The following is a 17643-nucleotide window of genomic DNA, read 5'->3' on the forward strand; positions in this document are numbered from 1 at the left end:
AGAATTGAGTCTACATAATATAGGAGACTTTCTGCAAAGACAGAACTGTAATAGTTTATTGAACTTAAGTTGAATCAATGTATTAATAATGTGCACATATGCACAGAGTTGCTAGTTTAAGTGTAAAAGCCAACATGCTTAAAGCAAGGCTTTCATACTGCTGGCCTGAATACAGAAAAAATACACGTTTCACTCAGGCAGTTTAAATGCACGGCGATACTCAAGTGTTGTCAGACATCCCATGTAATATGCAGGAGTATGATTCAAGATTGAAGGCATATGAGAATATCTTCATTTAAGTGTTCGTTTAAGTAGCACTTTGGAAAATAAAAGCATTATTGGTGCAAAATTTACTGCAAAGATGGTGCAGTATTTCTCATTAGCAAAATGTCCTCAGTTTTAAGTAACAGATAAGTCTGTATTTCCTTTAATAAAGATCTAAGAAAACTAAGCTATATTTGACTGTTAGCTGTTTGGTGTAGAGACTGTTTGCTTCCATGTGTTTGCAGAGTGCCTTGCACAATGGGATCTCACTCCTTAGTCATTACCATAATAAATAGAGTTATTTATATTAAAAATAATAAATTGGTCTTTCTGATCTCGGCCTTCCCAACAGGATACAGGCTTCAAATTGTTCTTTATTTGTTCTTTTCCTTCCCTAGGCATACTGAAAGTACATTTACTTAATACTTCTTTGTTCCATACTTATGCACTCTTCTAACATATATTACTAGATGCTTTTGAGTTGATTAATATTTGATAATTATAATAAAAAATATTTTCCTTTTTTTTTTTCTTTTTCCATTGAAAATAAATCATCTCTTAAGCTTCCTAACTGTTAAAATAGGTGTCTTTTCAGGAGACATGAGAGAGGGAAGAAGAAAAGTGTATTTCAGCAATGAAGTTCATTTAAGTGTGGGTAGTGCTGTTTTGGTGAGCAATCTGGGAAAAACATCAAAACTTACTCATTTTTGTTTTGGCATATCATTTAAAATACTGTTTATCAAGATTATAGTACAAATTAGAAATTGTATATTTGTCCTTATTTTTAAATAAATATTTCATACACCTTTTTTCCCCGACATTATATCTATGTCATTGTTCAGTAAATTTGTGTAAAAGTAATTTTTGCTTGCTTTCTTGAAGGAACTTTATAGTGGTAGCAAAGATTGCAATATCCTTGCATGGATACCAGCTCTTCGAGAGCCAGTTCCTGATGACATTTCTGAAAAGGTAATGAATTTGTGAGTTTGAACTATACTTTTTATGGCTGTTATACTTGGGGGGTGGTGTGGAAATTAGATATAAAGCATGTATTTCACCATCAAAGTTTGTAACAATTCCTAATGAAGAGGAGAATCACCTGTTGTTCCTGTGCAATCTTTTGATTGTGCTGGGGTTTTGAGAGGACGTTTTCTTTCATAGTTTAGTGAAATCTTTTGCAGACTTCTAGCTTCTCACTTAATTAAAAGTAGTACTTGTCATTTGTCTATCTGTCTTTCAACTTCTACTTTAGCTTCCTTAATTTCCATACTGTTTTCTGTAGTTTATGCTATTTTGGAATTGGAAAGGTGCCAAAGATTGTATTTTAGATTGTTTAAGAATCTACTGTGTATTAAATAGTAAGATTAGGAATGCCACACTTCATACCCAAATATTTCTGATCCAGAAATATAATAAAGAAGGTTCTAAATTAGCTTATTTTAGTGTCTGAGGCAAGATGTTCAGGCTGTTACAGGGAAGATCATACATAACACTGTTTTCCAAGAGAGTACTTTCTCTCTCTTAGTGTTAAAGCTGGGCAATAAAAATTTCAGTGAAGAGTCTGAGGGGGAAAAATTCTAGATTTTAAGGAACCATTCACAGAATCAGAGGCTGGCAAACTGTACTAATGTTAAACAATCAGGATATATTTATGCTTTGGCTCAGCATACACAAATTTGACTTTTTAAAATTTCTGAAATGTTCCTTTTGGATGGGGAAATGATAAGCATAAAATTTTTGTAACATTTACTTTGCTTTGTAAGACAACTTATTTCAAAACTATCCTACACTTAAGCAAAGAAGAAAAAAGTAGTTTCAAAGGTTAGATACCCTAAATCCAAAATGTGTTCCGTTGACCTGAAATGAACATTTTTGCTGTAACTGAGAATTTTGATGTGTATGAATTGTTTTTTCTTAGTCTGAAAAACAAAAACAAACCCACAGCAACAAGATTATTTACCCAGCTCTGATTAGAACTACCCCTTTAAATTTGACATGGTAGAGGTATGTAATATGTGCCATTGTTTTGAGATCTGTTAAGCTACAGCTGCTGTTTGCAAATGTTGTAGATGAGCACTGCCTCTGAAAGAAGCAGTTCTGCTGTCCATAGGCCACTAGTTCCTGCTCCCTTTCAGAGGTGCTAGAAGAGCTATGATCAGAATCTGAACCCAAGATAGAAGTAAACAAGAAAAAAAATTTATCCCAAGTCAAAACTGTGGTTCAGTGCACTGCTGCGCAAACCCTTCAGCTTGACCCTAGGGGGGCTGAGGTGAGAAATAGTTGTTGGATGTGGATAGAGGCCAGGACTACTTCTTGAGACAGTAGTGCTCAGTTACGCTGGGCCAGGGAAATTATGACTTGAAACCAGAGCCTCAAAACAAACACAGTAATATCTATCTGTTATATTTTATACCAGACATTTGTAAAACTTCCAGTCACTGCTCCAGATTTTTTTTTGTTGAAATTGGAATTAAATAGATTACTATTTCTTTTCATAATTTATCCTATCTCTAATCAGTGGAATGGTGAAAGAAGTGGTTAAAAAAAAAAAAATCCAGTATCCATGAGAGACATAATAGTTTGTCTACATGTAGTAACTTAAGAAATACCTTTAGCATTGCCCTTATTTGATTTTAGTATTTTTAATTAAGCAAACCACTGAGAGAATTTTTTATTTTCTTTAGTCTCTGCCTCAACAGCATTTAAATCCAGCATATGAAGACGCATGGAGCAGCAGTGATGATGAAGGCTGAATTTCAATTATGTGCTGATACAAAATTGACATTCAGGCACTGCATTCATGGACTTCATCTACAGAATTGGATATTGTCAAATTTATTATCACTGGATTTTTGATACAGTTCTGTTAGAGAAAGGTCTTTCAGAAATAAGTTTCCACTGTTATCTGTGTTCTTCCTTCACTGTTACAGTTAAACCTAAAGGATTACTTTTTCATACTTACTGACTTTTATACTTACCCTTATGCATTGGTATACTTTATTCGGTGTTGAACAGCTGATAATGGAAAAATAAAAGCCCTTGGGACCAGTTAATATTGCATTGTTTCTGGTATCACTAATACTTAAAGAGATAATCCCTGTTTCCAAGAGACATGATACAGAGGATTTTGCCCGACGGAGAAGTAGCTCAGGGATACTTCCAGCTTATTTTTATCAATGTCTAGATGGAGCAGACTGCGTCCATTTTCAAGTGGTTGTGTGCTGTGGGAGCCAACAGGATTTTGTGCCTGTTCTTTTGCATTTTCAGTTTTGCATAAGTTTCTCCGTAAATGCAGTATTCAGTTTAGAGAGAGGTATAGCTGGGATCATCTATTCAAGTGCTTACATGGGCACCCCATCAACTAGTATCTGAATCCGTCCCAGAAAGTTAAGAGTAGAAACTAGTTTAATTAGAGTTTTTATTGCTCCTGTTAGCAGGTTTTTAAGATCAGTCTTCTATGTATGAATCTCTCACAATTCCCTAGCCAGCGTGAAGAATTCCTGGACAGAAGCAGGCTTGAGGTGCAGTGCAAGGCAGACAGTGGATCACATTTCAAGTTAGAAATATCAAATATACTCCTTCAAAACTGTTTTCATCTGAATTTGTGGTCCTAGTGCCTGCTCTGTTTTGACAGGGAGGAGTTTTGTGGGGTTATTGTCTCGTCTCAATCACTAGTTTGTGCTTCAGACATAGTGTAGTCACCAATCTGAGAGCTGAGTTAGAGGTTGCCGTCAGATGTAGATGCATGTCTGTAGAGGAAAAATTCCTTCCAAAACAGAGCAGATATTAGGGCCACAGGCGAAAGGAAAAAATATTGTACAAATAAATGAAAGATAATAATTTAATCTTTGTATAGTGTGTATTATTTTTATGATTAGTATGCATTTTAGAATTAATTCACTGTACTTCTGTTTTTTAATATCTATACAAGATACAGGTTGTCAGTTTCTATATCAATCTAGAGTCTAGCATTGTAAAATGATACCAAGTGAGGAGTGGGCTTATCAAGAGAATGTTGTAATTAAACAAGTTTCATATGTAGTGCGTATTTGCTGGGAGAGACCCAAAATCTAAGTAGCGCTATTAAATGGATAGCTGCAGGGTGGTAGACTTCCAGAAGTTACAGCTGAAGTTAAGAACCAGCCTGACACTGTCACTTTAAAGGAATAGAGAAGAGAATTTTCTGTTTTTTTCAAATGATTGTTTTCATTAGCAATTGTGGCGCTTCCTTCTAAAATTGGAAAAACTGGGGAAAAAATTGGAAGAAAGACTACACATTTTGATTTTTGTCCTGAAGAGGGTGACTTTTTTTGCATGTTATAATTGTGCATATCATTTTTATATGCCAACTGTAGTGCATGTATTTGGTATTTGAATTTCTAAAAATGTGCTCAGTAAATCACAGAGCTAGTTATCAAAGAATAAATGCTTTTTTTTTTTCCAATCAGTTTTCAGTTACCTGTAATGTGACTATAAATGTGTTGATTTTAAAACAAACAAACAAAAAACCCACCAAAAAACCCACCAGCTCTATGGTGGACTGGGAATGGTATATAAAATGGGAGAGGTAGAAAAATTACATTTATTAAAAAAGGTGAGAAATCATGAGTTAAACCAATAAATAAGAATGTTGCGTTAATTCTCCTGTTTTTTGGAATGGCCTTTCTCAGGTTAGTTCCTTTTCCCATGTTTTAAGTGCACAATTCTTGAAATTGGAAGGGACCACTGGAGATAATCTAGTCCAACCTCCCTGCTTAAAACACGGTCACCTAAAGCAGGTTGCTCAGGCTTGTGTCCAGTTGGACTTTGAGTATCTCTACAACCTACAAACCTGTTCCAGTGTTTGAGCATTCTTAAAGTTTCTTAGGTTTAAATGGAGTTTTCTGTATTTCACTTTGTAACCATTGTATCTTGCCCCATCGTTGGATACCACTGAGAAAAGTCTGACTTCCTCTTCTTTACTCTCCCTTTCCCTGGCTCCATCAGATACTTCTACACATTGGTGGGATCCCCCCTGAGCCTTTTCTTCTCCTGGCAGAACAGTCCCAGCTCTTTCACCCTCTCCTCATAGGAAGGATCACCTCCCTCAACCCGCTGACAGTACTCTTCCTAATATAACCAAGGATGCTGTTGGCCTTCTTGCTGCAAGGGCACATTGCTGGTCACTTCAGTGTCCACTAGGAGTGCTGGGTACTTTTCCACAAAGCTGCTTTCCAGCAGGTTGGTCCCTGGCCTTTTCTGGTCCATGGGCTTTTTCCTCCCTGGGTGCAGGACTTGGCATTTACCTTTATTGAACATCGTGAGATTCCTCTTTGCCGATTTCTCCAGTCTGCTGAGGTCTCTCTGAATGGTAACAGCACAACCATCTGGTGTATCAAGCACTCCTCACAGTCTTGTATCATCTGCAAACTTGTTGAATGCTCATTCTGCTCTACCGTGAAGGTCATTAATGAAGATGTTAAACAGTACTGGCCCCACCTGGGTTATACCACTGGTGACTGGCCGTCAACTGGACTTCATGCCACTGATCACAACCTTCTGGGCCTGGCCCTTCAGCCATTTTTTGATCTCACTGTCCACTTATCTAGTCTGTACTTTGTCAGCTTATCTATAAGGGTGTTTTGGGAGGCTGTCAGGAGCCTTGCTAAAGGTAGACATCATCCACTGTTCCCCCCTTATCCACCAAACTAGACACCATGTTGTAGAAGGCTATCAGGTTGTCAGGCGTGATCTTCTCTTCATAAATCTATGCTGACTGCTACCTTCTTGTCCTTTGTGTGTCTGGAAGTGGTTTCCAGGATTATTTGCTCCATCACCTTTTTGCATCTTGAGTTTGGTCAAATTTTCATGCATACAGACATCCTTCCACTTCTGCTTTATTTCATGCATGTGAGGATGGACCATCCTTGAAAATCAACCAGCTTTCCTGGACCCTCCTTCTCATCAGGGCCATATCCCATGAAATTCTTCCAGACAGGACCCTAAATAGGGATCTATCTGGAAACGTGGAAACTTCCCGCTATACTTTTATGGGGCTCATTTTCATACTGTTGCTGAATAACTTTTTGCACGTCAGTTTTGCGTAAGTTGCACCATGAATACAGTGTGGAATCCAGCTCAAGAAGAGGTGGGCTGGGGATTATTTGCCCAAGTATCTATCCACCCAGGCACCTGTAGGTTTAGTGTCTGAAGCTGTCCCAAACAGTTGAAAATAGAAATTAGTTGCCTTGGGGGCTTATTGCTCCTACTAACAGCTGGTATCTTCTGCACAGGAATCTTTCCAAATTCTCTTCTGGTATCAGTTGATGATGTCATTCTCCCTTTTGACTGTTGTCCTCTGCTGGAAGGAGAGGCGTTTCTGGTGAGGGAAATTAAAAACATCTGTGTCTCATCCGGGCAAGAATCCAGGCTCATTCTACAATCCAGTACCTGCAAACCTCCCATATAATGGCAGTAGCTAATAGATGATGTTTAGTTTGCAAGGTCTGAAACCTCTTGGTACAGCCAGCATCTCAAACACCAATTTCTGTGAAAATTCTACTTTGAATAATGGCATATATGTTATGATTTCCTTCAGTACTTCTAGTTTTGTGTAGATGTGGTAAATTTACTATTTAAGTTTTTTCTAGAAAAAAAGATTATTTTATTTCCGCTGTACTTAATTAGTAAGTAAAGTGTTGGTATCTTCAAAATGAAAAATTTTAAAGGACAGTGAAAGTATCCTGTATATTATTTTTCACTGGAAAGAACCAAGAACTAAGCCAACGGTGCCAGCTGCAACTATGCGTCTCTTCCTTATGTGTAAGTTAAATGTGATAATTAAATCTAAGTCTTCCCCTTCATTTATGCCTATTCTGCTTCTATGCTTATAGCATGTATTTTTATAGTATCAGAGCTCTTTCAGAATCAGAAATGCAGCAAGTGGGGTCGTATAGACTTAATTGCACTTCCCATTCTTATGTCAGTCAGAAAAAAACCACATTTGAAAATCCAGTCAGGTGTCAAAAGGGGTGCTGTATTCATGTTGAAATAAAGTTAGTCACCTGAGATGCAGGTGACTAAGCCTGGATTCTAAGTTCCTGTTAAAAACAGTAAGAAAGTTAAGAGTTTAAAGAGAGAGCTGAAGCTGGAATGGACTGCACTCTTATCGCAGTAGCGGTACTGGGATTAGTAGTCATACTCTGTATCAGAATGGGTAGGGAAGTGCTTTCATCTTTTCAGGCCGTTCTGGGAATTGACTATTGCTTAAAAGACTTGCTTTGCCTGCCAAGGCAGAGATTTTTATTTGAGCTTGATACAGCAGATACCAAAAGAGGGAAAAGAATTTATTTGTTCTTGTAAGAGATCAAAGAATTTCCTTTCCCTTCTGGCCTAAGGAAACAATGGAGGTGGCAGTCAGTCTAAGCCAGCCCAGTTCAAGAAATCCAGAGAGCCTAAAACAAGCCTCCTTCAGCTTCAGCGAAAGTTGAGTTCTGCAGAGGCAGTAAGACAGGACTCCCGATTATTTATGTCTAGGTTATGATGCTCAGAAAGAATCTGGTATTGAGACATCCAAGCAAAAACCTTGTTCTTTTTTTCCTTGTGTACACAGACCTGGAAGAAAGCATTAGCTCGTGAGAATTTAAATATGGTTAACTCCGAAGTATTGGGAAGAAAAAGTTAACACCATATGCTTACCTCCCTTTTCTCTATACCCAATATACTCATTCTTACACACGGGCTGACAAGACTAAAAATGTAGGGATTTCTTTGCCACCTTTTTTTGCATTGTTTGGATTTGTAGTCAGGCCAGCTTCTCACTGCATAAGACATCTGTTTTTTTTAATCAAGAATGAGTTCCTCACATGCTGAGTCAGCTTAGGGCCCAGAATTTAAGACCGCTGTCATTGTAAAGCTGAAAAATTCTTAGATTTGGGAACATCAATAGAATTGACTGTTATATTTTTTTACCTTATGTTTACCCTTGTGTTATGGTCCTTATCCTACCTTGAATGGAGATATAGAGATATATATGTATATACACACACATATATATGCACACAAGATATAAGTATATTTAAAATACTACTGCTTTGGCACCATTGGAGGATAGTTCTTGGTTTTCCTCCTACCTCATTTTTTAATGCAGATAAAACTCTAGTGCATACAGTTGAGAATTGTAAGGTCTTCAGTGCACATTGGCCTAGGATCTGCCACAATGAACAGGTAAGCCTACTGCTAGCATAGCACAAGTAAATTTTGAGATACATAGTCAAGTTATGGGCATATCGGTTGAACCACGGGAACTGTTGGGAAACATAGGAACTAACATGGTTGAAGTAGTCCATAAAGAAAGCTTGAGTATTGGCCATGTGCTTAGCCACTAAGATGTGTCCTGAGGTTTTGGCACCTGAGAGATGTTCTTGAAGGCAGTATATTGGTTTCAGTGGACAGCAGTTAATGCTTATAATACCTAACTAAAGAAAAGTATGTAAAACATATCAATAAAGTCCTTTTGTGTGGTTAAAGCTGAGTTACGAAATGGACATGCCTTCTTCCATCCTCCTCTTTTTTTTGTTTTCTTTTAGTCTATTTTATAAAAACGGTAGAAATGGAGGATAAAAAGGGATGAGTGAGTGGCCAGGAATTCAGGCAGGTGCATAACTACTCCCCACAGCTTCATCCCTTCTAATCGTATCTGTGTGCTGTGTAGTCAGCCTTACCCACCAGCCCACACGTTCTGCCCAGATGACAGCTAACCGATGTCATCCACTGTGCTGGCAACCCTTAACCACCCTGCCAAAATCCACCAACCCCAAGAGACTGGAAAAAAGTATCTGAGGCTATTAAGGCAGCTTTCTATTTAAATGTGAAAGAATTTTTTAATTGCATAGGCATACAGCTTTGTTATTAATTCTCATTTTATCACCATTTGCTTTCAGATTAAGGCAGAAAGAAACCAGGATATTTTTAGTTATGCATTTTAGCTTTGTGCTAAGAAGGAGACTTTCAGTCAGTCACTGAGGTCTGTACACTTGGAAGATTACAAATCCACCCTTTTCTTGCAGCTGTGGGACAGAGATGCATCTGCGATCCTAAACAGGTTTTATAGTAAATTTCTTCATGCCAAATCAGAGATTAAAATCAGCAGTTTAAATCAGTCCAACCAGTTATTTTTACAGCCATATGTTTGTAATCTAGAGTAACATGTTTAAGCAAGATTGGGGTAATTTATTTAGCAACAAAAATAATATGCCTTTGTTTAATACAAAATAGATTAACGTGGGGGGCAGAGAAAGGGGGGGTTATTAAAACATTTTTTTGCTGTTCTCAGCAGCCACATTTGAAAGATACTGAGCATTTTTCTTTTCTATTGATTGCAAAGCATTTATTTAACAGGTTACTTGCTTTATATTAGTTAGAAGTCTTAGCCTCCAACAGAATTATTAAAACAGTCTAAGAAAATTTGGAATCATATTTTTAGAAAAGTTAGCTCAAAAAACCATATTCATAATAAATGAAGAAATATATTATGCTCTTGCTGGAGATCATTGGCAAGAATAAACTTAGATTTGGTAGCGAGCCAGTTCTATTTGTATTTAAAATTTAAAATTGACTCTTAATCCTCTTTGTTAGTAGTTCAGGATGGCCTCTGAAAGAACTGTAGCTATTAATGCCTGCCTGCAATGTTCTACTTTCATCCACACAAATATATCTTGGTCTGTATGGTGGATCTTTAATCTGTCAGTGCCATTTTAAGAAAGGGGGGTAGCCTGAGAAAAAGAAAGAGAAAAAAGAGAATCCTTTCCTCTAACTTAGGGTACGTCAGTTCTGCAGGCAGCAGCATAATACAGAGCTTACATGAGCAACCCCACCACAGGCTAATGTACCTTGCTGGGATGCTGCGTCAATTCACCTAGATGGAGCTTAATACAGCCATGGCTAGACTGCTTTATAACTGTGTTAATATGCTTTTTTCCTATTTTCTGTACATATGCTGTGTCAACAGGGCACTATGAATGCAGCAGTTTGGGGAGCCCATGTTTGCTGTGATAAAAGATATACAAAACAGTAGGTGTATGGTAAGAATATCCAGTTCTCATGTTTTGTGGCAGTCAGTAGGGAGTGTCTCATGTTGCTCAACAGTTAAATACTGTTGCTATTGCCTCCTACACTGTTCCGTAACACCTCAGGAAATCAGCTAATTATGATTCTCATGCTAGCAAACATGAAAAAAATGTTTTGGGGCTTTATAAAATAGTAGATTTGAATGAAGCTCTTTTGCCCATCACTAGTTCTTTCAGGCGGAGTATATGGCCGAAAGAATATATTTTTGTACCTGAATCATGCATTATGGCCTATATGAGTTGAAGCTAAACATCTTAAGTATCCAAATGGTCTGATGCTGTTCTGTGTTTTGCTCTGTGCAACAGGAGCCTTATAATGAGCAGTTCTTCTGCACATCATCTGTGGGAAATGGTCACGTTTGGCACTTAGTTGGGGTGTATTGCATGTTCTCAGGGTAGCGCATAAATTGTTTCCCAAGTTAAAAAAATGCATCTCTAGAGTTGCATGGAACTTTGCCATCTGAATGCTATTCATCATTGTTTCTAAAGAAAGTTTCCAGAACATTTAATTGTTTTGCAGACAGCTAATATACCTGAGAGCCTAAATGAATGTTTGAAACAGCTGCTTCATCCTGTTCTGCCACTATGGATAACTATTAAAGTTTAGGTTGACTAATGAAGTATATCAAAGTAATTTAAATAACGCTCAGTGATGGGCTACTATATTAAATGTAGATACCTGTGAGACATGCAGAACTCTGGGGTATAAGAATTATATTGTTGCTTAGCAGAATTCCCCAGTGTTGGATTATAGGTTTCAGTACTTCAGGAGGCTTGCTCTGTGTGCCCTAAACATGTATAAGGTCTCACTGGTACATCTCGTATCAGTAGGAAGGCTTATTATATATTCTGGTGGCCTTGAAAACTGTGCCAGCAAAGTTTTATTTCCTGCCAGAGAGAGGAAAAACAATGCAAGTCAAAAGGTGGAAAGTGGTCCAGTAGTTCACAGGACTGCTCAAGCATTAAGTCTGACAGGCACGAGAAAGATGAAGATAGAGAAAGGAAACCAAGGAGCCATTCTAGTTTATAGAATGGAAGGTAGAGCCCTGCTTGTGCCCCAGGATGCACAGGATATGCAAGTTCGACAGTCCTCCATGCTGCAGTGGTGCATCACCAAGGCCAGTGTTCACTTCTGTGGCACCCTGATCTCCCAAACTCTGAGGTGAAGATCCTGCTACGCGTGGGCCAGTGCGCAGGAACATCTTCCCTCTATCTCCATTTCTTTACCTAGAGTCAGCTAACTACAAATCTTTCATGATCCCAACTCCTGCCTCCTCTCCCTCTCCCCCCAGCAGGCTGTTCATAATTATTGCTGTTAATTGGCATCTCTTTTCTCTTCTGCACACAGCCATGCCCACACACAGTTCTCCAAGCCAGGACTTAATCCTGGCCTGTTTCTACACTGATGTTCTCAACCTTTTACTCATCCAATATTATTCATCAAGCTCTTCTGCTTAAAACTGGTAGTTCTGTGTGCTTTTGAAATATCACCTCTCTGGGCAGTCCTTTGGCCTGTCCTCCCCTTTCTTCTCTATTTCCATTTGACTGGCATGGCTACGTGCTCAGGTGCACACAGTGGTTTGCCAGTTCAGGTAGTATTTTGAGCAGAAGGACATGAGAGCTTTGATCTGAAAGCCATTTGTCTATGTTAGAGCAGAACTGTACCACAGGATAAGAAAAATGGGAGAGAGGTTTCATTAGCTTTTTTGTAACCCTTTGTTAACATGCAGTTTCTGGAATAACATTAGCTGCTTGTTAACTCACTTGGACCCAGTGCAGTATCTTTCTGTGAAGAAGCAGCCCTTTAGTTCCCACACTTGCAGCATTTGTTCATTAAAGTTGGCAGAAAAGAGTTGTCTTGAGAACCTGGCATTTAAATATTATTTTCATTTTATAATTGACCTATGTTAATAATTATTTTCCCCAGTCACCTGCAGCTTCTTAAAATCCTACGGTTATGAACAAAAGTGATCATATAAATGTTCAAGGTCTGGTTTATCTAAAAAGACATAAAGCAGTATAAAAAAAAATATGTATAGCTGAAGTATTGCAGAAATCTTTGAAAATCAGCAGTGCTACTAACTGTCGTATTAGAGTATTTCTCAGTTTTATAACTTTGTGCAATCCAAAACAGCTGCCAGCTTTGTTGTTTATCCTCATTTGCAGATGCTACTTCTCTAGGATCTTTCTTTACCCAGATTCACATTTCTGCCTTTCTCCCCATCATTTCTTAAATGCCATTTCACTAGTCCAAACTGAATTACTTAATTTCTCTTAAAATGTTCTCACTGCCTTGTCTTCTGTCACTGTATCTAAGACCAGCAGCCTGCATGATACAGCGCTGCAAGCTCTGCTCCATCCAGCATTGAGGTTTTACCACTTTTTCCTGTATAACTATTCCTAAAATCTGGCCTAACCTTTTTTTTGTGCCCAGAGTCCACTGACTTTCATTCCCTCATCTCCCATCGTGATGGCTTCCTCTTCACTTACTCCCACATTTCCAATCTGCCACCTATTTAATGAAAGGTGCCAAATTTCAATTTAGCTCCTGTGCTAAGATCTGGCTATTTTCTTTTCACCTTTGCTTTTTTACCTTCTTTTTACCTTCGCTTTTATTCTCCCAAAATATCATCTCCTCTTCAAATTGCTTTTCTTTCTCTGCAATACTTTTCATAATTCTTACCTAGCCTGCCTGCATAAGCTTCGTTCATTTACTCTTCCAGCAACTATCTCCACCCTTTTTACTTTTCACTACCTTACTCCAAGCTGATCTACCCAGGTTGTAACTTTTCACTCTTACCAAATTTCAAGACTCACTTCTGTCCCTATGTCTTTAGAAAATGAGTCAGACATTTATTTATGGTTACCTCTTAAATATTCATGAGATGTTTCTGCATTGTGCTTTCAGCTGCATCCCATGCTGTCCCATTGTCGTGGGTGTCCCAGGCCATCATTAACCCAGAAAATGGACAACTGACCATAGCTGACAAATGTTAGACCTTGCTTCTTTTGCATGATCACATCATCAATTCCTCTTCCTTTCTACTGTCCTAAAGCTTTAACTCCTTCGTTGTATCAGAACACACATCACTCAATACTATAACAGGTATATTAAACATATGAATGGTTTAATATAAGAGGTAAATCTTCATCTAACATTAGCAGAAGAACAAAACATCCATGAGTGTATTCTAAATCATTACGGGATAATTAACCAAGAAATACAGGGGATATCTAAGGTACATTGCATTACAGTGCAATCCCCTGCCTTGTCAAGGATGCTTAACTTTGTTAAAAGCTGTTGCCAAATCTGCTTTGAGGAAAATAACAGTTCTCCCAAATCTTATAAAATCTGAGCTCATGCTGCACAAGAGAAGATTTCCTTGATTGGTCTCTGCAGAAATCTGCAAGTAAGTAGATATTCTGCATTATTCCAAATCCACCTAATGTTGTCCCACTCAGAGCTATCACCTATTCAAGACGACAAAGGCATTGCCAGAGATGACAAAGTCGGGGACAGTCAGCAGAAAGAGCCCTGGTTTTGTCTCCACCATCTCTGCCTGGCTGGGCTGCACCACAGCAGCCACCAGAGCCTGCAGCGTTTGAGCCCTTCAGGGCTGTTAAGTTAAAGACAGGCCAAACAGGCACCGGGACGTCCTTGGCAATTGGGTGAGAGAGTTCAAAATGGTTAAAATTAACTTTGCCTCACCTCTCCTCAGGTTGCAAGAAGGAAAGCTTTGGTGCAGAACGGGATTGCTCGTTACCTTCCATGCACGAAAATCCTGCAATGTCTTGGGCAGAGTCTTAAAAACAAATCCAGCATAATGGAAGGAGTTTGTAGGAAAACTCCCCTGCTTTGTCTACTCGGTTATTTGTTTCCTCTTTTTCTGTCCATCCATCTCCCTTTTATATTACTTAGACCATTCTCATCCTCCCCACCTTTCTTTGCAGCCTGTTTGGAAAAATAAGGTGTTTTCTTAGGAACTCTAATCTAAAAGCCTTTTAACTGTTAAAGATTAACCATTAAAGCATCTGTGGAAAAGCACGCATTTCCCTGACACTTGACTCCAGCCTGCTGCATTCTGAAATTCAGTTATTAGTAATGCTTCAATAGCTTGTTCACACTTAACAGGTTGATAGGAAGACAAGCTCAGATCCTACATGGAAAATACACAAATGCAGGCTAATATTGTATGCCTGGGTGGGGAGCCACAAACGCCTCTAACTGTGAGCAAGCAAGTGTAAGAACCTGTCTTTCAGTGGCACAATTTGTTGGAGATTTTGATCACAGCTTTCTAGTAAGTTTTCTGAGAGTGGCTTGGGTGCTTTCAGAGTGGAATAGAGGAGGCTGTGCACAGAGGAAAAAGAATGAATGCAGCAAATCAGGCCCAGGTGGGGGACACCAAACAAAAAAAAGGGCTTTTTGCAGAGGAGAATGTGCATGTGCAGCTGGAAAAGCACACAATATGCTTCAGATAAGAAAACTCAATGCTATGGCACTGGTAGGAGTTTTCCAAAAGGTATCTATACTCGTGTTGAATTTGGGGGCCAAACATGGTCTAAATGCTCAAAACTTTACAACTTTACCTGGATTTCCCTATAAGATTAACAGATATTTGGATCTTTCCTTTACACAAGGTGATCAAAAGCAGTTTCCAATGTCAGTGAGAGGTTTCCTACACAGCAGTTTGCTTAGTCCCTTTTTAATGATACTGAAATATTTGTTTCTACCTCACCATAAAATCACAGTAGAAGCCATTTCACCATTTAGACTGAATTAGCTAAACTCTTTTTAAAGAAAGAGTATAAGGTAGACTAGACTGTGAAATTTCTTTGTTTTTAGGAATTTCAATGAAATTTCAAATGGCTTTTAAATTTCTGCCTTAAAAATAGAAGTAATTAGTTTTATTATAAATGCATTTGTGATTTGGAAGCATCTAGATCCTCTACCAGAATCAAAGACCAAACATCCTAGGACAAGAACTAACCCAACTGACAACCAAAAAGAGAGTAGGAGAAAGGGAATGAGGTTGGCTTTCCTCAAGTATTTATTTTTAATTGGGTTGTTGTTGTTGTTGTTGTTACATTAACAGGTAGTACGTAGGATGATTTACTTCAGTATTTTCTGCAATTTGCAGAATCTTAGGCCAGAAGGATTAGTGGGCATGTCCCGACAAAGAGCACTAATTCCTGTATGACTTCATATATGAAAATACTGCCACCAGAAGAAACAAAGATGCTTGGGGATAACTTCTTTTTCTTCATCTTCAGTACATGACAAAGAGACAAGCTGGCTTAAAAATGGTAAGACAGAATAGTAAGCAATAGTAAGTAATTTAGTCCTTTCTTTGTGTCACAATGACATTATGTCTGCGGAGAGAGATTTCAGTTGCATTCATATGTATGAGCTTGTGTAGCCTTTGAGATTTTTTATGTATGTAGAACTCATTATAAATAACAAAGACCAAGACCAAGCCAAGAGCAGCATAGAAGACAAGAGCCTGAAATGTCTCTGAAAACCTTGACATAAGTTTAAAATTTCCATTCTGTCCTCTTACTGCATCTCTCGGTAGAAAAGTGAGCACAATAAATATAACGGTTTACCTCAACCATGGTAAGTCTCTGGATAAGACAACAGTTGCCAGGAAGGAAGAAGAGTGGTGAGAAAGCTTCAGAGTATTCTTTAGAAATACTTGAGAAGCCATGTTAGAATCACAGAAAAAGACCAGTAGCCTCAGTTAACAGTTTTCTACTATCCAGTGGTTAAGCTTTGAAGAGAAACTATTGGCTTATAAGAATACAGAATTCTTCCTATGCTCTGTCTAATAATCTTAGGTTTATGTGTTTGTGGGTGTCGCATGCACAGAGAAAATGGTACTTCAGGTGCAAAACTGGTCCATGAATGTAGGTCTTGCAAACTTCACCGACGATTTAGCCCCCAAAATTTCTCCAGCTGAAGAATATCAGACTATGTATTAATCCATAGTAACATCCTGTAGACTAGTGCAGAACAATTCATTGAACAATAACAACCAAGGAAGTGTAAGCTTTTTTTTGAAACGCTGGGATTTTTAAGTAAGATTCAACACGCTGTAAAGACTTGCATTAATCTCAGCCAATATCTGTCTGAGCTGCTCTTATAACTCATTACTTTGCCTGTGGCTACCCTACAGTGAGTGTAAAGGCATGTCAAAATGGGTGGAGATATGAAAACAAGTACACTTAAAAGAATTTTTTCTCAGCTCCCACCTACACCTAAGAGTCAAATAATGCTCTGCCATCTGATATGAAGCCACATTCCCACTTCCACGTTTTACTCTTGAACTTTTTAAAATTCTCAGCCCCAATAGTAAAGAAATAGCTGGAGGAGAGAGAGAATGACAGCACCTACTATGAAGTGCAGTGTAAGACATAATGCTGTTTCATGCAGTTCCCTAACATGTCCCCAGATGCAGCTGTGGAAGATGACAAGAGTCTGCCTAGGAGAGTCCTCGGTGGGAATACAGGCCCGGGATATACCCTGTAGCAACAACATACCCTGTTGCATTTTAAGTCTCTCACTGACAAGTCTAGTTTCTCAGCTAGAATAGGAGGATACTGATCTTTTTTAGAAGAAACCATTTGATTCGCCGAGTTCAGACTAAAAGTTTCACTAGTTTGTTCGGTGGGTTTTTCCCCACCTCCCTTCCATACTGGCCTTAGACTCCTTCACAGAACATTTTAGGTTTCACGGCAGATTCTCCAAGACAGAAAGCGTTTTTCCAGTCACGTTACTATTCATATCTTTAAACCTTGCCTTGAGCCTCACTGTTTGACAGCTCTGCTACCCTCCTTTAAATACATAAAGAAGACATCTTTATCTGCAAAAACTCATTGTTCTGAACTGTTGCAAGTGACATTTATGATGAGTAGTAATAAAGGAATTTCAAGCACTTCATAGAAAATCAGACTACTTAGCCCATCTCTGTAAGCATGTCACATCTCTATCAGCAGTAGTACTGTTTATTAGTAGTGTCTACTTAAAAGACACTGTCATGGCTGCCTGGAAGATCAAGGATAGTATGGCAATAAAAATGCTTCTGTGTTGGTCTGCAAAGGAGTGTGCAGGGTTTTTTCCACGAGGCACTAATAAAGCCAGGCCTGTAAAATCCCCCAAAGAAGGTGATGCCCAACTCAGTAACAGCCCAAGCAAGTGTTTGATAACCTCATGGGGACAGCTCCTCTACTCTCTCCTCCATTCCTGCCATGGTGCCAATTAAGTACAGCTCAACTT

The 17643-nt window shown here is 38.5% G+C and overlaps 1 protein-coding gene across 7 annotated transcripts in view; it reads left to right on the top strand.

Annotated features, from left to right (window-relative positions):
* Positions 1-3317, top strand: part of ERCC8 (ERCC excision repair 8, CSA ubiquitin ligase complex subunit) — a 32150-nt gene extending 28833 nt beyond the window's left edge. For all 7 annotated transcript variants that reach the window (XM_075137372.1, XM_075137374.1, XM_075137375.1 and 4 more), the window contains 2 exons: positions 1147-1233; positions 2949-3317. In XM_075137372.1, coding sequence (XP_074993473.1) covers positions 1147-1233; positions 2949-3017 — 156 coding nt within the window. In that variant the 3' untranslated portion in view covers positions 3018-3317. The remainder of the gene's footprint in view (positions 1-1146; positions 1234-2948) is intronic.
* The last annotated feature ends 14326 nt before the right edge of the window (positions 3318-17643 follow it).

Source organism: Calonectris borealis, chromosome Z, assembly GCF_964195595.1.
Source record: "Calonectris borealis chromosome Z, bCalBor7.hap1.2, whole genome shotgun sequence".
Lineage (NCBI taxonomy): Eukaryota > Metazoa > Chordata > Aves > Procellariiformes > Procellariidae > Calonectris > Calonectris borealis.